This window comes from Microtus pennsylvanicus, chromosome 6 (assembly GCF_037038515.1).
Source record: "Microtus pennsylvanicus isolate mMicPen1 chromosome 6, mMicPen1.hap1, whole genome shotgun sequence".
NCBI classification, from domain to species: Eukaryota; Metazoa; Chordata; class Mammalia; order Rodentia; family Cricetidae; genus Microtus; species Microtus pennsylvanicus.
Window position 1 is genome coordinate 32995149 of NC_134584.1, and position 24057 is coordinate 33019205.

Genomic DNA, 24057 nt, shown 5'->3' on the forward strand with positions numbered 1-24057 from the left:
TTATTTAAAAATGCATATATATAAATACATACACACTAAAATTTACACGTTAGGTAAATTACAATCAAAATTAAATCAGTTCTGCACATTGCAAAAGTAGTATTTGCAATTCCTTGGGTTACGAGCAATTTCATACCAGTAATGTGAAACAACCTGAAGATTTGCTGTTGCAATAATTCCATTTTTCACTTTCTAGAGCTGGACAGGAGATAGTCAATATCCTGAAGGATTTCAGAAGTTCTTTTCAATGCTGCCGATACACTCTCTTTATTAGTTGCTTCTAGCAGGGTCTCTGAAGATTCTGACGTATGGGCATCAGAACACTGTTCATTTTTCTTGCCAGAAGTCAAGTGGAGGATACCACTGTTTTCCAGGAGCACTGAATTTCTTAGTTAAGGAGCTTTACCCCACATTTTTATTATACAATCTGATTTTAAGAAAACCTGACTTCGGTATGAAACTATTTCTCAGTTTAAGGACTATCTACTGAATTCATTATCGCATTGGACTTCAGAGTTTATGAAGTCCATCCCTTAGAGACGAGGAACTCAGCCGTAGTGGGGGATTGTGTGTTTAGATGGAGGGTTAGTAAGAAAAAAAAGAAAATCCCAATAACATTTCTTAACCTACATTTGCTAAGCAAACAAAAAGGGTAAAAGAACAGGATAACAGGGTTAGAAACAATGCATTCTTAATGAACAAAAATCTAGAGTAAAAGGAAATTTGCCTTCTCTTGCAGAGCTAGTTTATTATTTGAGTAAGACTGTATAACTATTTTCTGCCAATAGAAACAGTCCCTTCTGGAGGAGGGAGCTCTCAGAACCAAGAGGATAAAATACACACTGCCCAGGAAGTATATGAATCTCACTCACAAGGTTCAGGAAGCTCCCCAAAGTTATACAATTCACCAAATCCCTTGCCAAGGCTGTCTCTGCAGGAGCAGCTGTTGGGGAGAGGTGACTCTGACTAGCTGAACTGCTTGTAAGTTGTGCAGAAAAATGAAGAGAAAACAAATTTGGATGAATGACAGGGTTCATAACAGAAGTTACAGATAGATTTTTAACAGCTATCATATATATAAAATTATATAAGAGGAAATGTCTCCAAAAGAGATCTTAATCCTAGTTCATCATTCCTTATCCAATTCAAACATAAAAGTATAAATGTTAACATTTCATGACAAGAAAATATTTTAGATATTGTCTGACTCAGCAAAACTCAGCCACATGCACGCATGAACTAACCCCCATAAAGTGCAGTCATCAAGAACAGACTGAAATGGAATACTTCTGTAGGATATTACATTCTCTTAAAGGATACAGTTAAATTTCTGTATTTTCTCAAGCTCAGAAGCAACAGACCTATGAAAGATAAAGGATGACACTGGAACATGAGCTCTTACACACGTGACAGAAAAGCCAGGAGGCAGCATGTATGAGGGCTGACTCTAACACTCTAGCAGAGCCCCTGATGTGAACGTTCTACCTTGTCTTCCCCACCACGTCAGAACACTATACAGATACTATGATGACTACCTCTGAAAAAGTAACAAGGACGTTTATCTAGAAATGGTGCTTTATTCAAGTTGCTAAGAAGTTGAACCAATAAACTAATGATGGCAAGGTAGAAAAAATACTGAACTACACTTTAGAAAGCTGTTTAATGTGTGATCTTTTCTTCCTTCAACCACCCTTTTTTTGACAAGGCAGAGGATGGGGGTGAGGGGTGTCTTGGGGGTCACAGCTGTTCCTCATTGCTTTCACCACAGCTGCTATCACCAACTGCACTTTCACTTTTGATTTTTTGAGATAAGGTCTCACTATGTTGTCCCTGGCTGGCCTGGAACTCATTATGTAGACCTAGTTGGCCTCAAACTCATCAAGATCTGCTGGGTTCTGGGCTCTGCCTCTAAGTGCTGGAATTAAAGGCATGAACCACCACTGCCTGGCTTCAGACTTCATTTCTTAGAATGCCAACATAACCCTCATTCAGTTTTGATGTAAACAAAGCATTAAAAAAAAACAAAATCAGTTATAACTTAAGCAAAGGTTAGTAACCAGTTTTATAATCATATGCAACTTCCCTCCTTCCCAGCTGCTTTGAGCCACTTTCTTGCTCTGAAACAGGCTGGAGTTGAAGGATGAGGCCTCTGCAAAGCTGGATCCTGAGAAGGTCAGCATACTAAAATCACACCTACTGTTTTCATTTGATTTATTCTAACAAGTATTCACTCAGGCACAGACCTTAAATTAGGCTGTGTGCGCGCACACATTATCCTGCTACATTCTGCTAAGTCGCCTTAAACTTCCTTTTAGAAAGGTCGTACATTAGGCTCAGCTGTAGAGTCCTTCCCTAATACACACGATGCCCTGGATCTGGTCCCAGAACAGGGTTATCAGAGAAGGTTCCTGGGGCCGCAGAGACGGATCAGTGGTTAAGAACACAGACAGCTCTTGCAGAAGACCTGAGTTTGGTTCTGAGAGATTCCAGGCCTCTGGCTTCCTCAGGCTGAGCTGCACGCACACGCGCACACACACACACGAAAATAAATCTGAAAAATGCATTCCTAAATTGCATCCTTGGTATCTTTTTCCAGTACACTGAGATTTTTTTTTATACTCAGTGACATTAAGAGCATCAATGACCTTCCAACTAGTTTTAGATTTATGAACTTGTGTTTTCGTCCCATGTGAACTTCTTTATCTATTATAGGATCCATCTCAATTCATCAAAACATAGTATATCCTAGCAAATACTACCTGCTCCTGACAAACTGTCTTCTCACTGTGTCTTCTATACTTAATGTGTATGCTGTTTTCTTGTATGTCAGTCTGTGCACCACATGCATGCCTGGTGCAGTGGAGGCCAGAAGAGGATGTCAGATCCCGTGGAACTGGAGCTAAAGAGGGCTGGGAGCTGCCACGAATGTGATGGAAATGGAACCCGCATCCTTTGAAAGAGCAGCCAGTTGCTCTCAGTTGCTGAATTTTCTCCTGAATGCTCCTTTCTGTCTCTGCTCCTGATGACTCCCAAAGTCTGATGTCCTGAGACACTCCTGTGGAGCCCTAGCCCAGTCTCCTGAGGATCTAAAAATACCACTTGATTTACTTTATAACGCGCTTATTAATTTGGTACAAGAATTAACTGCAACAGAAATTATTTAAAAGTCAAATTTTAAAAGAAGCTTATGCTACTCAGAATTATATTTCCTTTAATAATACTGAATTCTCCACAAAAATTTAATTTATCATATATAAAGAACCACTCATTTTGATATAAATTTTTCAATGCAGAGTTTTCTGTACATCAGATTTGAAAAAGTAATTTTTTTTTAGAAAAGCGTTTTTTTCAAGCTTATAGCATGAAAAAGATTTTGTTAAATATGTTTACAACAAAAGGTTTTCTTGAGCAAAAAAGCTTCAAGGTTTTCCATTTGCTACTTAAAAAAAATATCGCTTTTAACATTTATTTATTCACTCTGTATGTGTGTATGTGTGTATGTGCACAGTCAGAAGACAATTCTGGATTTACATGCGGTCGAGGACTGAATTTAGGTCATTAGTCTAAGCAGTAAACATGAACTTACTGAGCCATCTTGCCAGCCCTGTGTTAGTCACTGCCCTATTGCTGTGAAGAGACAAGGCAACTCTTGTGAAAGAATGCATTTAATCTGGGCTTACTTACAGCTTCAGAGGCTTAGTCTACTGTCATCATGGAGGGAGCATGGCAACATGCACTGCACTGAACAGTAGTAGCTGAGAGCTACATTCTATCCCAGAGAGAAAGGCTAGGCCAGGTATGGGTTTCTGAAACTTCAAAGTCCATTCCCTAGTGACACACTTCCTCCAACAAGGCCACACGCCTCCTACTCCTTATAATTCTTTCAAATAGTGCCATTCCCTAGTGACTAAGCATTCACATATATGAACCTATGGGGGCCATTTTTATCCAAACCATCACATCTTGGTACTAGTTGGCTCTTATTCAGAGATTAAGTTTACAAGAAATCTAAATACCAGTTTTCTTTGAGAACAGGTGACAGCTGTTTGGGCGCCTGTCTTACACTGGTCTGGGTTAGTCTTCTGCACCATGATGTTACTGATGTCACATATCTGGAAAAAACACATTAAAAATATTTGATAGGGAAACTCATTACTTTGTATAATTAATTTGTACAATAACAAAAATGAATTGAAGTTAAAGAAACCAAAACTTCGATTCTAACTTACTATGTAGCTAAGGATTGTTGTAGGAGGTCACTTGTTTGTTCCTGGCTGCTTGGCCCCGAAATAACTATACAGAAACTATATTATTTGCAATACTCTTTGGCCAATAGCTTAAGCATATTTCTAGCTTGCTCTTATATCCTAAAATAACCCATCTCCATTAATCTGTATATCGCCATTTGGCTGTGGCTTACTGGGTAAAGTTAGATCCTGTGTCTGTCTCTGGCAGGACTACATGACTTCTCCCTGACTCTGCCTTCTTTATCCCAGCATTCAGTTCAGTCTTTCCTGCCTAGCTCTACGCTGCCCTATCACAGACCCAAAACAACTTCTTTATTAACCAATGGTATTCACAGCATACAGAGGGAAATCCCACATCAAAGGATGACCTTGAACCTCTGATCCTTATGATAAGTGTTGAAATTGTAGGGTGTGCCATCTTGTTTTAAGTTTTTGTTTTTTAATTGATCCCCCCCCCCCCCGCCCCCTTCTATGCTGCGAATGGAACTTAGGTCCTTGTCTATGCTGAGGACATGCTCTACTACCTTGATACTCTCCCAATCTGAATTTGTACAATTTGCCTTCTAAAATTTAAACCTGGAAATGCCCATTGGAGCACACGCATGTATAAACATATATATACATGCAAATAATAAAATGTAACTTAATGAGTATCAAAAACAAGTTTAATAAATTGAATGATCTTAAGTGATGGGATAGAACAAATCATGAAAACATTTGCCAAAGGGACTATCTTTTTGAGAGAAACTGTTTAAAATAGCAATTGAATGTTGGAATATTTAGACCAAAACAAGACCGCACAACAGAAAAATAGATTCAAGATGCTAAGTAAGCAGTACTGTGGGCCCCAACAGTTAAAGCTGCTCTAAATTCAAGACTACTACCTGTGGAGTCACGACAACTAACAGTGAACTATATTAGCAGAAAAGTTGTATTGCTATAAACTAGGTTCAAGCATCCTCCCATTTAAGAATATCCACCAACCAGTTTCAATGCTTACACTTCACAGAAATGCCTACCATCTTAGCCATTTACAGTCATTTGTAGACTACCTTTCTTCTAGTCTCGTTAAGGAACTAGAAAGTTGGCTAACACAGCTGACCATACTTGCAACAGGAAATCAGACATGCTGAAAATAATTATTTAAAAAAATCTCTTGGAGACAAACACACGTTTAAAGCTGACTTGATATATTTCATTGAGTTAAATTTCAGTGTAACTGAAAACTCTGCAATCTGGAAAAACTAAGATGACATGTAACATTTAAGTTACACATACGCTCCATCGGTTGAGACATGAAAATAAAATTGCTCTTCCATACCTTTCATATGCTCCAGGATGCTCAGCTTGAATTAGCTGATCCTGCCCATCAGGAAAAGTTAATCTGCACCAACCCAAGGTCAGACCTTGATTTACCTTAAGAAGCAAAAGGAAGAGGCAAGTTTTATCATTCTAAAACTAAAATGTTAGCAACCTCCTTTTTTTTAAATTGATTTTTATTGAGCTCTACATTTTTCTCTGCTTCCCTCTCTGCCTCTCCCCTCCCTCTTTCAACCCCCCCCCAAGGTTCCCATGCTCCCAATTTACTCAGGAGATCTTATCTTTTTCTACTTTCTACTTCCCATGTAGATTAGATCTATGTAAGTCTCTCTTAGTGTCCTCATTGTTGTCTAAATTCTCTGGGATTGTGGTTTGTAGGCTGGTTTTCTTTGCTTTATGTTTAAAAACTACCAGTGAGTGAGTACATGTGATAATTGTCTTTCTGTGTCTGGGTTACCTCACTCAAAATAATGTTTGCTAGTTCCATCCATTGAATTCCTGCAGAATTCAAGCTGTCATTATTTTTTCTGCTGTGTAGTACTCCACTGTGTAAATGTACCACATTTTTCTTACCCATTCTTTGATCAAGGGGCATTTAGTTTGTTTCCAGGTTCTGGCTATGATAAACAAAGCTGCTATGAACATAGTTGAGCACATGTCCTTGTGGAATGATTGAGCATCCTTTTTTTTTTTTAATAAAGGAATGAAATCATTACAAATTTATTTTGAGAATTGAAAGACTGGATTTGAATGGGTTGTTGGTAAAAGTCATTACCCACACAGTTATTATAAATGCCAATCCTTGCTGCAATGTGTTATTTTATATACATAAAGTGACTCTTTGTTATACTTTTCTGATTTTTTGCTAGGAAATTCATTGAGATCAATAAATCTCTCGACAAGTCTCTAGCACCCAAATGGTGGCTCACAAACACCCATGACTGTAACTGAAGGCTTCTCCCCACCACCACCCTCTGCCAGTTCCTGAATAACCCACTCTGAGGCTTAATATTAATTACAAACTGTTTGACCTAATAGCTCAGGCTTATTATAAACTAGCTTTTTATAACTTAAATTAACCCATTTCTATTAACTATTTTACCACGAGGCTCATGGCTTGTTACTTCACATCTTGCTTCTCCAGTAGCTGCTGGCATCTACTCTGACCTCACCTTCTTTCTCTCTGTTTCTCTGTTTGGATTTCCCACCTAGCTATATTTTGACTGGCTATTGGCCAAGTTAGTTTCTTTATTAACCAATGGTAGTAAGACATATTCACAGAATACAGAGGGGCACTCCATATCACATAACTCCAATTCTAGCGACTCAGATGCCATCTTTTGATCCCAAGAGCTCTTGCATATACATGGGGTACATAAACTTACAAAGGCACAAATATATACACATAAAAAACCCAGTAACATAATTTGAGATAAAGTAATACTGTTTTCTGTAGATAAGTAACTAATCAGGATATATTTCACACTGTAGATATCACACTATTAAGGATAATTTATTATGTATTTGAAAAAACCTAGAAGATAGAATCTTGAATCACAAAGAAATGATAACTATTTAAGGAGATAATGTTTATCCTAATAGTAATATAATATATACAAGTATCTAAGATCAGAATGGCATCTCATGCGTGACAATTACAAATGCTACAGCAAATTTTACTGAGCATAACAAATAACAGCAGTTCTCAGGGCTCACATATCAGATATCCCTCAGATCAAATATTTACATTACAATTCCTAACAGTACAACAGCAGTATTTTATGACCGGGGTCACCACAACATGAGGAACTGTCATAGCATTAGGAAGGTTAAGAACCGCTGGTCCTAGGTATACTCACTTCTCTGTTTTCAGCAGAGGAGCTGAAATTCCAATTCAGTGTTAGAGTGACGCCATCTAAAAAGACAGCGTGAACTTTGTCATCAGAGTAGGCAAGAAATCTCCCCATACTGGGTATGAGAGACTCCTTCAGAAGCACGGGCAGGGGATTGTTAGCATTTACTTCAGGTACCTAAAACCAAGTAAAGAACATCACAAGGCAGGAGTTTTCTTTGAAAAAGGTAAGTAATTATTAATGAACCCTGAAGCAACCCAAGATTCGTATTCAGAAGTTGAGTGCTACAGAATTATCTATACTTTAACTTTTCAAGAGTTACACATGCAAAATTGTTTGCCTAGCATGATTAAGTTCTAGTATCTCTGGAAGCTACCATCCTGCTTTGAACTTAATTTAGGCAAAAACTGTGAATTATAACAACATATAAGTTTATAATCAAATGAGTATGGATCCCAAAAATCAGTGTCTGAGAATCATTTCCTCTAAGCTAGGATTAATGAACTGAGTTTTACATTCATAAAACTAAATGGTACTCTCAGGGTTTGTAATGACAATGCTGTGACATAACTCAGATGCGATAAATTCCCATCTCTCCTCTATTACAACCAAGTAAACAATCAATCAGCTGGACATGGTGGTTTACATGTGTAATCTCAGCACCTGGCAGGCTGAGGCAGGAGGATGTCAAGCTTGAAGCTAGCCTGGGCTAGCTAGGGCCAGCCAGGACTACATTCTGCACCAAAATGTCGAGGAAAAATAAAAACGGGCCAGTAGAGCTTTGTGTCAAGAGTGTGTGCTCGGCATGCTCTAAGCCCAGGTTTGAGTCCCAACATGGTAGGGGTGAGGGGTAGGAGTGAGGGATTACATACACTAAAACATAGGGGTGAGGAGCATCCCTAAGTGACAGGAAGTATCCTCCCAGTATGTGCAATGTCTTGAGCTTTAAAAAAAAAAAAAAAAGAGGCTGATTTTCCAGTCTGTCCATGGGGCAGATATTTCTAAGTTTTCTGAGACAGGGCTTGTGCTGACTGGTTTTATGTCAGAGAGGAGGAGCCTCCGTTGAGAAAACGCCTTCATAAGATCTGCATTCTCTTAATTAATGACTGATGGGCCCAGCCCACTGTGGGCAGGTGGTCCTGCACTGTCTAAGAAAGCAGGCTGAGCAATCCACGATGAACAAGTCTCTCCATGGCCTCTGCATCAGTTCCTGCCCTCACAGCTTTTGATAATGAACTGTTATAGGGAACTGTGAGTGAAATAAACCCTTTTCTCCCCAAGTTGCTTTGGGTTATGATGTTTCATCACAACAACAGAAACCCTAACTAAGACAGGGTTTCTCTGTGTAGCCCTGGCTGTTCCAGAACTCACTCTGTAAACCAGGCTGGCCTTGAACTCAGAGATCTGCTTGCCTCTGCCTCCTGAGTGACAGGATTGAAGGTGTGTGCCACCACAGCCAGCTCAGGTAGGTATTCTCTTGAATAAACAAATTTGAATGTCAAAAAGAATTTCTCACATGACTTAGCTGAAAGCAGTTTGAATGTGCAAGCACACACCCACACAGCTAACAGTCTTGCTTTCCCATACCATTTTCCAGCAGCAGACATGATAGTTGTGGCTTAGTGAAAGCCTTGTCTTGGCACAGTGTTGAAGAATTCTGTGAACGTGAACATGAAAAACAGCCCCTAAGTGTTTGTAAATGATGACATTTTCTATGTTTTCAAACACCTGGAACAGTGGTGCAATGTCTCAGCAACATCCTGAATGCCATGTAACAGTTCAGATGACTGTGGCAACTCACCTTCCTAGAAGATGGGGGCCATCATCTTTTCCCTCTGCCTTCTCTTGGCTAGCTAGAGCTACTCCTTGACCTTCTAGCAACAAAGGAACTCCATGGATAATTTTAGGGGCTCTTTTACAACTGTTTAAATTAATTGGTGATTTGTGGTGTCTGTGCACTCATGTGTGCCATGGCATGTGTGTAAAAGTCAGAGGACATCTTTGCGGCTTTGGCTCTCTTTCCACCTTTACGTGGCTTAACAGGTCAAGCTCAGGCTACCTGGCCTGCATAGCAAGCGCCTTCCTCAGTTGAGCCTTCTTGCTGCTCAGATGTTCTAAAGACGTGACAGTCACATATCTAAGAGGTTTAGCATAGTCTAAAGATGGCAAGGAAAGCAGGTGTATAGAAAATCAAATAATTTCTGAGCCTGCTAATCTAGCCTGGATTTTTTAGATACTTTCATAAAAACAATTATTTAATTCAACATTATGTTTTCATTTTTTCTAGGTGCTCTAGATTAATTAAAACAATTTTTAATTTTTTGTTTTTTTTAAGACACGGCTTCTTTGCATATCTTTGGCTGTCCTGGAACTCACTCTGTAGACCAGGCTGGCTTCGAACCTACAGAGATCTGCCTGCCTCTGCCTCCCTGAGTGCTGAGATTAAAGGCATGTGCCACCATTGCCCAGCAATCAAAACAATTTCTAAGAAGGTTAAATAATGAACCAATCCACACTTTAGTACACTCTCATAAAACTCTATTACTGTAAAAATAAGAAACTATGAAAATTTCAAATGTTTCCTCAAATCCCCAACTTGATTAAAGCAGTCACAGGGCTGCCACACCTGTCCAGAGAAACGGCACTGGAGTCCCTCTCTGGACTCGCCCCCTTCCTGTGTGGAAGCTTATCCAGACTACTGCTCTCGTGATTACTTTCTAAATTATGAGACCAGAAAACCCGACAGATTTGTGGCTAAGACAAATTGTACCCACTGCGTCCTAACCTTAACAGAGCTAACATCGAGGTACTCAGGTACATGCTTTTCTCTCAGCTGAACATCACCAACTCACCTGGTTGCCTGTTTAATCAGAGAACGTACAGAGAAGAGACTTCCTGGTCTGTCTGGAGGAAGGTTATTTATGGAGTAAGTTTTTTCTTCTCTCTGAAAGTGTAAAACAAACAAAAATCTGGCCCTTAGTACTTAACTACTTTTTCCTTGAAGTATATATAGATACACACACACACACACACACACACACACACACACACACACACACACACACATATACATACACACATATATATACCAACAAAGCAAGCAATTATTTTAATACTCTAAAGCCCATAAAACCTACATATTTTAATGGTATTCTTAATGTGCCTTTCTGGTGGAGGGTGGGAGGATACATGCTATTGTCCACCTTTTATGTGTGCCTCGGGGATCTCAACTCAGGCTCTCATTCATGCTCGTATGGCCAACATTTCACCCACAGAACCATCTACCTAGTCCCCATACGTTTCACCCACAGAACCATCTACCCAGTCCCCATACATTTCACCCACAGAACCATCTACCCAGTCCCCATACATTTCACCCACAGAACCATCTACCCAGTCCCCCATACATTTCACCCACAGAACCATCTACCCAGCCCCCATACATTTCACCCACAGAACCATCTACCCAGTCCCCATACATTTCACCCACAGAACCATCTACCCAGTCCCCCATACATTTCACCCACAGAACCATCTACCCAGTCCCCATACATTTCACCCACAGAACCATCTACCCAGTCCCCCATACATTTCACCCACAGAACCATCTACCCAGCCCCCATACATTTCACCCACAGAACCATCTACCCAGTCCCCATACATTTCACCCACAGAACCATCTACCTATTCCCCACACATGTCTTGTACCTTGTAAATATTAATTCAAAGTAGTATAGTGACTCAAAGGTAATGCTCCGGGCTTTAGTGTTTTTTATGGACAAATTCTACAACACAAATTTAGCTTCTGATTTAAACCAACTGTTTAGGGTGTTAATGGATAACAGTGGGCGTAACTACAGTAAAAACAAAGTGATTAATAATTCGCCAGGTGTCAATGTTGACAGTAAGATTAATTTTCTATGGCGAGGAGTGAGATATTACATAACACATCAAATTTATAGTGACTTAGGAAAGAACTTTCTATCAAAACTTGAACTTCATTGTTAGTTTACCTTTTCTGATTCTTCTTGACTCGAATAATATGTAAAATAGTTACCAATATAAGGCCCTTCTGATTTGAAAACTGATCCATCTCCAGGATAAATCTCTATCGAGTTTACATTTTTATGGGTAAGCCTAAAATAGAGAAATAATCCTATGTTTTTAAATGAAGACTAATGCATCCAGGAAAGCGATCATTAAGACAACAACAAAAACAGACCCGGCAATGCTGCACCAAAGAGAAATAGGACACACAAGTGCCTTATGTGCTTATTGCAACAACTAAGCTCAGAGCTTCTAGAACTCAGAGAATCTTGTCTTTACACACCCAGTGCCAACTTAGGGATTGACACATAATGAGTCACCAAACAATGTCAGCGCAGAGAAGCTGAATACCGCACTTCTAGGTCCTGAAAATGAGATCACGCTTCCACAAAAAATAACTGGTGTAATCAGTACCTGATGGAAAGATTAACTATCCATGCAAGGCGTATTACACATGTAGTAGTCAGGTATGACCATAGCATCCGGTATATACTTCATGGAAACTACCTTTATCAGAACAGATCTTTTATATGGTGTTGGGGGCAATTAGAGGTAATGGCACTTGCTGCCAAGCCTGATGCCATGAATTCAATCCCTGGGACACATGATGGAAGAGGGGAACTGACACCAGAAGGCTGTCCTCTGACCTCTACACGCCTGCTAAAGCACACACACGTGTTGGACACATGATGGAAGAGGGGAACTGACACCGGAAGGCTGTCCTCTGACCTCCACACACCTGCTAAAGCACACACACGTGTTGCCACCCCAGGAAAAAAGAAATGCAATTTAAAATTTATGCTGTCAGAAGTGGGTGGATCTTCATACAGGAAAGGGAAAGCATTTTGGTAACCAAAAAACATCAGGTATCATTTTCTACTATTACTCATGGATGTAAAGATGGATCTGGCCAACACCATATTTCGGTCATTAGATGGTAACTCTATGGTAGGGGAGGGAAAATTCAGTGAAGAAGTGTAGGAGCAGGACAGTCATGAAAGGAATGATTTCCTTTGACGGAATCACCCTTAGGCTGATTCCATGCTCAGCAGGTAATACAACCAGACCTCTAATGTCCAGAAGGATACCCCAAGTCCCTGCTACAAACATATATTCACCAGCAAGACTGACTTTCAATGGCATTGGAGATGCCATGTAAGCCTCACCTGTACGTCACACCCTTGCACCACACCACCTTCACGAGCTCAGGATAGGAATAGTCTTCTCCATCAGACTGTCTCTGCAAAAGTGAGTCACAGAAGTTCCACCTGTGAAAGAGAAAACCGGAGCATTAATTCCGGTTGCTCAAAATAATTGCCACTGAAAGTCAACAAACAGTACCACCATAATGCTTATTCCTTGCCTGACTATAGAATGTATATGCTTACACACACACACACACACACACACGCACATTAGAGAAATTTTAAAACAAGTCGTATTTTGTCAAGTTCTCAGTAACCTCATTAATGGATCTCAGTATGATGTAAATTAAAATTTTTACTAATCTTTAAAATTAACCTGAATTCAAAAAACGGATCTTTACTGAAATATCTATGGTAGGCTGGGCAAATGCTGTACACACTGAGAACTTAAAGTCCCCCAAAGGAGGCATGTTTTCTGTCCCCAGTGGAGATGTTCCATCCGGCAGTGTAGTCAAACAGAAATCACCAAGTCGGGGTGGTGATGCGGGAAGCAATGAACAAGGACCTAACTCATCAACAGACTTTGAGAAACCGCTCCAAGGAAGTAAGGCTTGGGCTTGAGTAAGGGAAAGAGATGATGGGGAGAGGACAATGCTCCTACTGGAGCAAAGAGCAGGAGCTGGGGCAGGAGCGAAAGGGAGTCAGCGTGAGCACTCAAGCAATGATGAGGACACTTCAGCAGGCACAGGGACAGCAAGGACACAGCGATGGCCGGCGTGAGGACTACAGCCAAGGAAGCCACCAGACCATGAGAGCCTGCTATGCCAGGATAAGGAAATGGATTTCAACCAAATCCAGTCAAAGGCACACTTAATTTAGAAGCATAAAACCTCTTCTGTCATATTTAGAATCCGGGAATTTCCAGTTTAACTAGATAATTATGGCAAGTCCAAAAGCTATTCCTATGTTTTAGGTAAAAATGTGTACTCAGAGAAGACCTAGGAGCAAATTTCAATTCTACAGGTGCTAGTGATGTAACTTGCTTCAGTTCTTTACCATTTCGGGATATTAGGTTCCTCTATGAGAGGATTATAGTGATTCTTGTAATAGGGTTCCTATACCAAATACATAAAATAGAACAGTCTCACACAAGTAATTTATAAATGTTAGTTTATAAAAAATTACTAGAATGCTCATAAAAAGTTCACATTGCAAATTTTTAACCATTATTCATCTTTGAATGAAAATGTTTTTGACCTAGCCATAAAAAGGTCACCATATACTGAACCTTTTAAAAAAAGACACATTTATAGTAAGTTAACTAAAAAATGGGTAGCCCTTGGGGCTGACAGCAAAGAAAGAAACTGTAACCAAAACTCTGTCATGTTCATGGTCCAGCCTGTGGGGTCAGGGGCAAGTCCAGGGTCTATGGTCTAGCCTATGGGGTCATGGGTTCATAGGCTCCAGTGATCAGCCATAGACTCCCTTCTAGGCTTTCTCCCAAGGAGCCCTGCTGTTCTGTACTTTAATAATCCTTCTATGGACAGTGACCTTCATTAAATACCTTACATTGCTATGAATACTATCCTTTAAAATGAAAGATTTTAGCCAATCAAATGAGAGTAAGGATAGCAACAGATGTGGCTGGGTGTGGTGGCTCATACCTTTAATCCCAGCACTTTTGGGAGACAGAGATGGGGGGGGGGGGGGGGGGGAGTGTGTGTCTCTATGAGTTAGAGTTCTGGTATACATAGAATTCTAAGGCCAGCCCAGGTTACATAGTGAGACCTCATCTCAAAAAAACCAAAACCAAAACGAACCAACCAGAGCAGTATCAGCTGATCTAAAAGCTAAGATCAGGAAAGGAGGGCCTCTCCCCAACCTTTCTGAGCAACAAGCCATCCTTGCGGTACCTGTGCAGGTGCGGGGCGGGGCAGCTGAGTGACAGGGCTCTGGGAAGAACAGAAACCTCTTCTCCACTTCCTTCTGCAGCAGCGGAGGTTATGCTTCCACTTGCAGGGAAATCTGCATCAGTTCCAGACGCAACGCTAACTTTGTCATGAAAACGAAGCGCTAGAGACAGAGGGTATTTCCACTGCTCTGGACAGGAGGCGACAGACCAACGCTGCTTCATCCACGCGTACACACATCTGTGCCTTGTGCTCGGGGACAGCAGCCCCTCCTTCCCCTCAGTTCCATTCACACAACACATGTTCGCTGAAGCTTCTTTCGATTTCAAGACTTGGCGATGAGGTTCATTTTCTTTAGTCTTTAATCTTTGTCCTGATGAACTTCCACGCGTGCAGAATTTTGTGGTCTTTCCAGCTAGTTTATCTTTTGGGACACGATCATTTGTTTCAGGGAGTACTACAGAGGAGTCTGGCTTCTGGCTCACTTTACACAGAAAATGGACTGTAAATTCATGCTGAGATCTGGGCAGGCAAAGGTACGCGTGCCCATCCAGGGACGTTATCTTCACGGCGCCGCTCTCCGAATATGTGACGCTGTCGTCTCCAGCAAGACCGGGCCATTTTACTTCAGAGAAATCAATGAAGATATGCTGAATTGAGAGAAGAAAATAAAAACCCCATATTTTCTGTTAATGTTCATTTTTCCCATAGTTTTGATATTAAAAGTACTCTATAAGAATTTAATATACTGGTGCTAGGCAACTTTAAAAGCTGGACTTGCCATCTTCAGCCCCCTCTCTCTGCAGACAGACTTCACCACGCCTGCACACACCTCCTCTAATAAACTCCTAAGCGGAGAAAAAAAAAAGAATTTAATATACTTGTGTTTTTACTACCTAGAAAATAAAAACTGGAGTTAATATGCGACTTTACATATAATACTGGATGCTAATAATATTTCTCTGGGAAACACACACAAACACACACACACATACAAGAGATGGGGGGGGAGAAAGAGGTAGAAACCATCTGATTAGTGCTAAACTTAGTTTGATTAAAAAAAAATTCAATGATTTAGGGAGAGCTGGATGTACAGACCACTCATCCCAAAACTCTAATCTGAAAAAGGACAGACATGAAAGGGACCTAGGCTGTGGCATGCTATACAAAAGCAACTGGAGCTTACATGGTATGGAACTACTGTAGAAGTCATTGAGAAAACAACACAGATGATACAGAAACAAATTCAATACTTTCAAATGTCACATGAGACAGGGGAAAGGTGAGAATTACTTTTAAAGTTGTATCGGAATTACCAGACTGCATTTGGGAAATGCTGTATCACCAGATGAACCAAAACGTAACATGAATTCCCTGTCCTAGAAGGTGCCCAGCACAACATTAGCTAAAATTAATTCCAGGTGGCTTTTAAAATAATTTAAAACAATTCAAAAACTCAAATGTAAACTGGCCCTAGCAAACAGCAGACTCAAACAGTTAACAGTCTCTATCTGCTTTCTCATACAAGAAATCAACAGTACTGTACATAGCAGAATTTTGATCAATTATTGCATATAGTCAACATTTCAACTTCCATCTTTATCAAATCTTGAAAGCCCACAGTCCGTGACCACATTGCAGCATCAGCAGCAAATGACACCATTTTAATGGCGCAGTTATTCAAAAGACACTGGACAAAGACCCCATGGAATAAGTTACAGCTTGCAGCTCTTTATAGCCCCCTGCCTGCTAAGGTTTGGAAATGAGGTGTCCTTCACAGAGGCCCCGGTGCTAAGTGTGTGGTCTCCAGCTGGTGGCACTGCTGAGAGGTGACGAAGGCACTAACTTCTGCAAGGATTAATCCATTCATGAGTTCACAGATGAGCGGGCTACGCTAGGGCTGGAGGAAGTGGATCTCTCCTTCCTCTCTTTCCTGGCTGCTAGGCTTTGCTTCTGCCTACATTCCCATAATGCTCTGCTTCAACATAAGCCAGCCGCGCTAGGGCCGAGTGCCCATGAGCTAGGACCTCTGAAACAGTCACCCTTTAAGCTGTCCATCGCAGGCATCTTGGCATCAAAATATAAGATATAAGATATAAGACGACGAACACAGCCACAGCACAGTATGAGGCGAGAGAGCCTTGGGAAGCAATGAGCAGGCACAGCTGGGCTGGGTGTGGCTCGGGGGTGAAATGCCTGCCTGCCTGCCACCTGTGAAGTCCTGGGCTAATGCCCTACTACCAAGAGCATTGGGACTAGGCTCAAGTCCTAACTTCCCCACTTTGAAAAATCTCACAAATTAAATAAGAAAAACTCTCTGAAACATAGTTTTCTGTCTATACAGGAGCTGGTAATTAAAGAAATCTCAGCAGATACCCATGTCACACTGGTACCACTGAAGTTTTGGTTTGTTGGAGACAGGATCTAACTACAGTGCCCACATTAGTCTTAAATTTAGGAGGTCAAGTGATCCTCATTGTTATAATTTTAATGGCAGAAAGGGAGTCATGCCATAAGGGAGGGTTATTGGAAGAGGAGGGAGGGAGGGAAGGAGGAAGACAGGCAGACATGGAACCTTTTAAAAGGAGCACAGCAAATGTGCACAGGAGGCATCTTAGTGGCTGCAGCTTAGGAGGTTCTCTGTCCGTGCTCTAAGGGCAAGCCAGCACAGATGCCTGAATGCGCTAACACTCTTGCCTCAGCCTTTAAGTATGTTTAAGATTGGTTTTGGGCAGTGGTGGTGCACACCTTTACTCCCAGTGTTTAGGAGGCAGAGGCAGGACTCTGAGTTTGAGGCCAGCCTGGTCTACAGAATGAGTTCCATGGAAGGCTCCAAAGCTACACAGAGAAACCCTGTCTCAAAAAAAAAATGCTTTTAATTCCTAGTTCATATACCATTATTCCTCAAAATCAAAAAATAGATACAAGAGTAAAATTTTTATACTTATACATAATCACAAACTTGAGTCACATGGAAAGACAGAACTTCAACTGAGGAAACACCTCCATAGTACGGGTCTGTGGGGCATTTTCTCGGTTACTCAGTCATGCAGGAAAGCTTGTCCCACTGGAGGTGCTACCATCCCTGGGCAGGGGGGCCTGGACTATAAAACAGGGAGCTAAGCGAGCCAGTCGGAGTGTTCCTCATGGTCTCTGCTTTAGCTCCTCCCTGGGCTTCCCCAAATGATGGACTTACTTACTAACTGAAATAAATCCTTTGCCCTCCAAGCTGCTTTTTGTCAGTGTTTTATCGAAGCATGGGAAAAGCAAACTAGGCTAATATCCTATTACACATCGACAACCACACACAATGACTAAAGTTCATTTATGAAATTTCTTAATATTGAGGCCTATGAGAATAAAAAAGTCATGATTTGAAATGCTACAATCTGGGGTGGAGAGATGGCTCAGAGGTTAAGAGCAAGGACTTCTCTCCTAGAGGACCTGGGTTCAATTCCCAGCACCCACAGGCAGCTCACAATTGTCTGTATACCAAGATCTAACATGGAAATATATGCAGGCAAAATACCAATGCATATAAAATAAAAATAAATTATATATATAAAAAAGAAATGCTGTAAGAAAATGTCAAGGAGTTGAAATGTGTAACTTCTGTGGTCTGGTGCAGCACATCGGATTGTGTGTGCCCATTTCCAAGTGCTAAGCCAACTCTTTAAATTAACCTGTACTAAATATTACTCATAAAAATATGCTTTTAAAACATCACCTTTTTTCTCTCAGGAGGTATGAGGCTTTCAGATAAAAAGGGGCATGTAGCCGAAGAGTTTCGAAAATCCAGGGCTCGCTGAAGCTGCTCCTAGAGAAAGAAACATAAAATTATCCGAAAATCAGTCCAGAATGACCAAAGTCCAGAATCGTCGTTACCTTTCCTATTCTAGCAGCTTCCCTTTGTATTAAGAAGAGTGTTTTTGTGCTATTACTTACCCGGTAGGTGCTAATGACAAAGTGTGTCCGCTGACGGATTCGCTCTGGCTGTTCTAAAGGGTGTGTAGAAAGAGCAGGCGCCTTTTCAAACAGAAACTCCGAGCCACAGGGAGAGAGCTGCAGCGTGGAGCCATCAGCATACCGCACCTGCACCGAGTCGTCCTCATAAAGCACCATTCGCACTTCCGCTGCCATCCCTACGCCCGGCTCTGCCACACTTCGGCGCAGACCTAAGGAAATGGGGACACGGGAGCACAGGCAGTTCTCTGAGTGCTCAAGAGTTGCGCCAAGCTAAACACATGCCTTTCCTAAGAACGCAGGGATAACACACAAGGACGCCAACTGTGCACACCCCTGGTGGAAGAGCCGTGGTCTTACCTCCGTTATCTAATGATCTCCTTAAAAGCTTTGAGTAACCCCTACGGCTTCACTCCACTGTTAAGAACATAGCCTGGAAGGAGAAGACAGTTCACAGAGTTACAAATGTCCTGCTAAGTTTTCTGGCTTCACTGTTTCTCAAGTTGAGTTTTGGCTATTGTATGCTCAGGATCTCATTGCAGATAAACCAGTTACACTTGTAGCAATCTGGGCGGGCGTGACATTCGGCAGGTGAAGGTGCTTGCCATGCAGGCCTGAGGACTGAGTCGCATCCCTGGAATCCACCATGGAAAGTGAGAACGAAGTTGTGGCAAGCCTGAGCATGCCTGCACTCACACATTATAACACATACAAGCAACCACAACAAATAAAAAGAAAGTAACGCAGAAAATCAGTCTAGCACATGCAAAAGACAGGCCAAAAGTAACTAGTAAGTCTAAGGAAAAAGACTTTTGAAGAAATACAAATACCATAATTTATTGCTCCCCAGTCTGGAGTTAAGGAAGCAGTTTAGTTGAGTGGCTTGAATTTCTCACTTCTGAAATTCTATTTCTTACCTCCAAAATGACTGTTTTCACTGTTCTCCATACCCATGGGGCAAAGGGGAGGTGGGCTTCATTTATACTCCCCTATGTGCTAGGCAGATGCCAGGGATGTCTGCTCATAAGTGAAAGAGGGTTACAGGACTGCGGTAGGTTTAAGAGACAAAATACCAATGACAGCGCCCAGCACTATCCAAGCCACCATGTAAGGGCTCAATAAATCTTATGAAATGTTAATTCTTTTCTAACACGAACCCCACCCTCTTCTATATTATCCTCTCCTTCTACTCAAGTGCTCAAGTCTCAAGTGTCAGAAACAACAAACGATTATGCAGAGTTAATACTTCCCAAGCTTATGGGCATTCCCTATCAACAAACCTCTCAAGTACATAAACCCTCATTGCCAGTATTCTCTTGCTAACTTCATTCTATTACAACCCAACTTTCTCCTCTACTCCTCCCCCCTCCCCCGCCTAGTTTCATAATGGCCGCCAACATCTTTGCACACCCAATGTCTTCAGCCCTTTACTAGACGCAGTCAATCTGTGACACAGTCGTACATTGTCCCCTCTGCCAAACTCTTCCCTCTCTCCTACCTGTGACCCCACTTTGGGATCCTAAGGGCTTCTGCCCTGCTTCTATTTCTGTTTTTGCTTTCATCATTCTTATTCGTTACCTAAATCAGAGATTCAACACCTTAGCTTAATAACAGTTGCTACTTTTTAGCCTCATCTTTTGGTTTCCTTTTTAAGATATGCAATGAGTTATGCACAATATAAGCTAACGTCTGATGTGGAGTATGTTTGTATGCAAGCAAATGGTTTAACTATGTGCTACCTCTTACTAAGATTCACGCGGTTTTAATTATTTTCTTTCTCTAAAGAACTTCTAAATCTACCCGACTCCTTTCAGAGATTTCTGTTAGTTAACAGCACAGACTTCTATGTCTTTGTATGACAGATAAAATGGAATCTGACCGGATTACAAAAAAGGCACTCCCACCAAACACAGACTTCTGTAACATCCCCTAAACTCATTCTTTAGCTGGACCCTATCAATCCTATCCATTTGTACACAGAATGAGACCTATTCTTACACTAGAGCTTGCAGGCCACACAATCTAGCCCACCAATGTCTCCAAACGCCACTCTCTAACTCTCTGGTTCAGGTCACTTTAATAATATCGGCTTTATAAAAATGTTCTTGAAACAAGGCATTATCCATCTCAAAATCTTTGCACCGTTCTTTCTCTCTAGCTCGTCTTCTCCTTGGCTTAATACACCACAGAGTCCTTGTGAGCATTGCCATCTCAACACAAACACCGATGCACAGAGGCCCACGTTATCACCTGAGCTAAACTGCTTTACACATTCTTATCCTGGTTTACCTTTTGTCCTCATAGACCTTATCAGTATTGAAATTATTTGTCTGTTTCCGCCCACCAGGACAGACACTCATGCATAATGGCCCTCACCGGCCTTACTCACAAATGTATCACTGAGATAGTATTAGGCAAAGAATGACGTCAGGCAAAACCACTTTCAACAAATAATGAAAGAATGAATGTTTAAATTCTTCTTACCCTTGAGTTTGCAATATGAGCTAACGACACTGACTTCTTGATGCTGTCTTCCTGTAACTAGTTTTCTACTGATTCTTTTAAAATCTTGATTGAATTTGGCACTTTACCTCCTTTTGTCAGAAGCTCATCTCTCAATTCCTACAGCTAAGACCTTTCTCCTGTTTTTCTCTCTCTATTCCGGTCACAGTTAACGTCCCAGAACTCAGACAGCACTCTTTTACATTATTTGTTTACATAGTTACTCAATGTCAATGAACAAATACCATGGCAACAGGTGGTGATATATATGTGCATACACGCATGTCTGGTATTTTAGGAGAAAACAGGTGCTGACGCATAGTTGAAAGAGTCTCTTTCCTGATACCAGACTGGGAAATGGAATCACTTCCTTTGTACCTTCCATATTGCAACTTTACTGAAGTTATTATTTAAATAATCGAGTATACACAATAGAGTGTAGTGTTTAAAAGTTATTGGCGCTACCACAGATTACAGATTTTTGGCCTCCTCTGCATCATTTTCTTCTGGTTTGCATTCTCATCATTCAACACATTGTGTCTGGTATAACGAACTGGAAAATCTTGTCTGTTCTGCATGTTGAAACCTCGCTTTTCAAAAGAGTCTAGTTACCCGGGGAAAGAGAAAGGGGCGGGTACACGCCTTCATCAAGACCGTCACCAAACCTCTGACACTCACGCGGCAGGCAGTTCTGGGCTGGGAGGTTGTTTTCCACATCGAGGGGGGAAGGGGGGGAGCAGCCAAGGCCTCTGACCGACCTCTGTTTTGCTCAAATGGCAGAAACCGTGTCGTTCGCGACTGCTTCTCCGGGGTTACTTCCGTAATCTAGTAACTACCGAGTGATACTTCTTGATGAAGGAAAATAATCTCATCTGCGGAAAACATGGACACAAGAAGTGTTTCGATTGAGACTTCCGTTCAAGTCCGGGCGGCTGAGGCAGCAGCGGCGAGCCGGAGACGAAAAGGAAAAACAAAATGTCGAGGTAACAGTTTGAACCTCCCGCACCGAGAAGAAAGCGCCGCCTCCGGAAAAAGTGAGATCGGAAGTCCCGCCTCTCGCTGCAAAGGGCCGGACCGAAAGAGGACGGGTATTTCCGGATCGGACTCTGGTATCCACTTACTGAGAATTCAGTTCCCCCTAAGAAAATTGAAGTTCGATCGGAATTAGGTTTGTGGACCACTCTTTTCCCATACCAGGCAACCACTAACTCAAGGATAGGTTTTAGCGGAGTGATTAAATTCTTAAAAAAGTAATGGAAAATATCGAGACTACTTGTTTTAAGAAGTGCCAGAAAGTATTTTCTAATTCCTATTTTATCGCCTTTAGACGTGTACAAACAGATTAGCCCAATTCACTGAAGTCAGGATGTGGATTGGAGAGTGACTGGGAAGACACAATTATGATTAATTATGGGTGTTCCTAAGATTAAAAAAAAACCCACAGCACTCTATAAGCGCATATAGCAGACTGAGAAAAATATTTCCAGTGAAACCTGAAGGGTTTGTGTTTGTTGAGACAGGATTTCTTGGTGCAGCCCTGGCTATCCTGGAACGCGCTCTGTAGACCAGGCTGGCCGTGATCTCCGCCCACCAACTCCCCACCCCTCAACAATTATAATAGTCTGGCCTCCAGATTGTAGACAGTGTCCACAACAATCCAGACACTTCTTGGTTGTAAAGCAGACCTCCGTGGGCTACCTTAAGGCCTCCAATATGACCATGAGCTCAGAGCAAAGGGGGGGGGGGCAAATCTCTCCACAGGAGCATAACCCAAATGACCACACCTCAAAGTCTGGAGTTTCAAATAGGTGCTTGCTAAGTACAAGCAGACTCTGAGCAGTCCAAGGGAAAGATGATTTCCTTTACAGGCTAAAGCATGGTTAGTGAGGAAGGAGGCAGGAAGCATCGGAGTCAGGTCACTATGAATGGAGCCAGACTTGAGGGGATTTTCTGATTCTAAATTATTAATAATATATCTAGGCAACTATTTTTTTTAAAAAAAGTTTTATGGGTATACTTGTTTAATGTAAGAACTTTAAGCAAAGATGGCATCAAGGGACTGGGAAAAAATCTAACTCAACCATCATTTGAAAAAAATACTGATATGCAAATTGATTTCAATCTTATATAAAGGCATCCTTGGATAGATAAGTTTTATTTCTAATGACCTGCCACAGCACGTTGTACACTGCAGTTTTCCACCCTTGCTCATTGTCCTTCCAATGTTCGAGACCTGAGTGAAATTTCTACAAGAGATTTCATGAAATTTTGAAAGATTTCTGGAACTGCTGATGGAGAATGGAATTGTGGGCAGCAAGGATATGAAGAGCTCAGTAGAAGGCTTGTGAACAAATAATGAGAGATAGACTGTAGGTTCTCAGGACTAGGGAGACAGCAGCCTCGGCAATTATTTAGATAATTATATTCTGGGGAATTACTAGACCTGGAACTAGACTCTAAGATTGACCAAATTTCTGGTTTGGGAGAGTGGGAAGGTGGCAGAAATGATAAAGAATTTAGGAAAAGTTTGAGCTAAACTTAAATTTTTTGAGTTCACTTGGTGAAAATTGTAACTTTTGTCTGGAGAGCAACGGCTGTTACACGCTAGGTGAAGACTTAAAAGAATGAAACAAAGAATGTGATATTAAAAAGTTAAGGGGACTGGAGAGATGGCTCAGTAGTTAAGAGCACTGGCTGCTCTTCTAGAGGACCCGAGTTCAATTCTCAATACTATAACTCCACTTCAGGGAATCAGACACTATTCTGGCCATGCAGGCTAAGAACCCATACATATAAAATAATTTTTTTTAATTAAAAGAAACAGGTAAAAAGAGTCCACAAAAGCACTGCAGAAGAGCAGAGAAAGCAAATTATTCCTGGATGTTTTTAATTTTGTTGTTAGTATTGCCAGAGAGAAAGCTGAAACAAAGATCTATTAGGCTTAGTGAGGCAGGGACCAGGGTCATTGGTGGTTTCAGTGAGAATCATTGCATATAGCAGGAAAGGAAGCATAATGGATTTGAAGAACAAGTATGTGACAAGGAAATGGATAAATATGGGCCACTTGAGA

At 41.3% G+C, this 24057-nt stretch overlaps 1 protein-coding gene across 2 annotated transcripts; it reads right to left on the minus strand.

Annotated features, from left to right (window-relative positions):
• C6H5orf34 (chromosome 6 C5orf34 homolog) lies at positions 1–22103 on the minus strand. 2 transcript variants are annotated; one of them, XM_075976012.1, is made up of 14 exons: positions 21746–22103; positions 18846–18918; positions 18468–18697; positions 18250–18339; positions 14526–15172; positions 12634–12735; positions 11434–11557; positions 10273–10364; positions 9008–9077; positions 7427–7597; positions 5569–5663; positions 4017–4112; positions 1321–1361; positions 1–379 (listed from the first exon to the last, which is right to left on the minus strand). In XM_075976012.1, the coding sequence occupies exons 3-14, from the start codon at positions 18660–18662 to the stop codon at positions 186–188; spliced, it is 1917 nt and encodes a 638-aa protein (XP_075832127.1). In that variant the 5' UTR covers positions 18663–18697; positions 18846–18918; positions 21746–22103; the 3' UTR covers positions 1–185. The 2 variants fall into 2 exon arrangements, with proteins under 2 accessions (XP_075832127.1, XP_075832126.1); XM_075976011.1 differs by having other exon boundaries at positions 21666–22103.
• Between the last annotated feature and the right edge of the window lie 1954 nt (positions 22104–24057).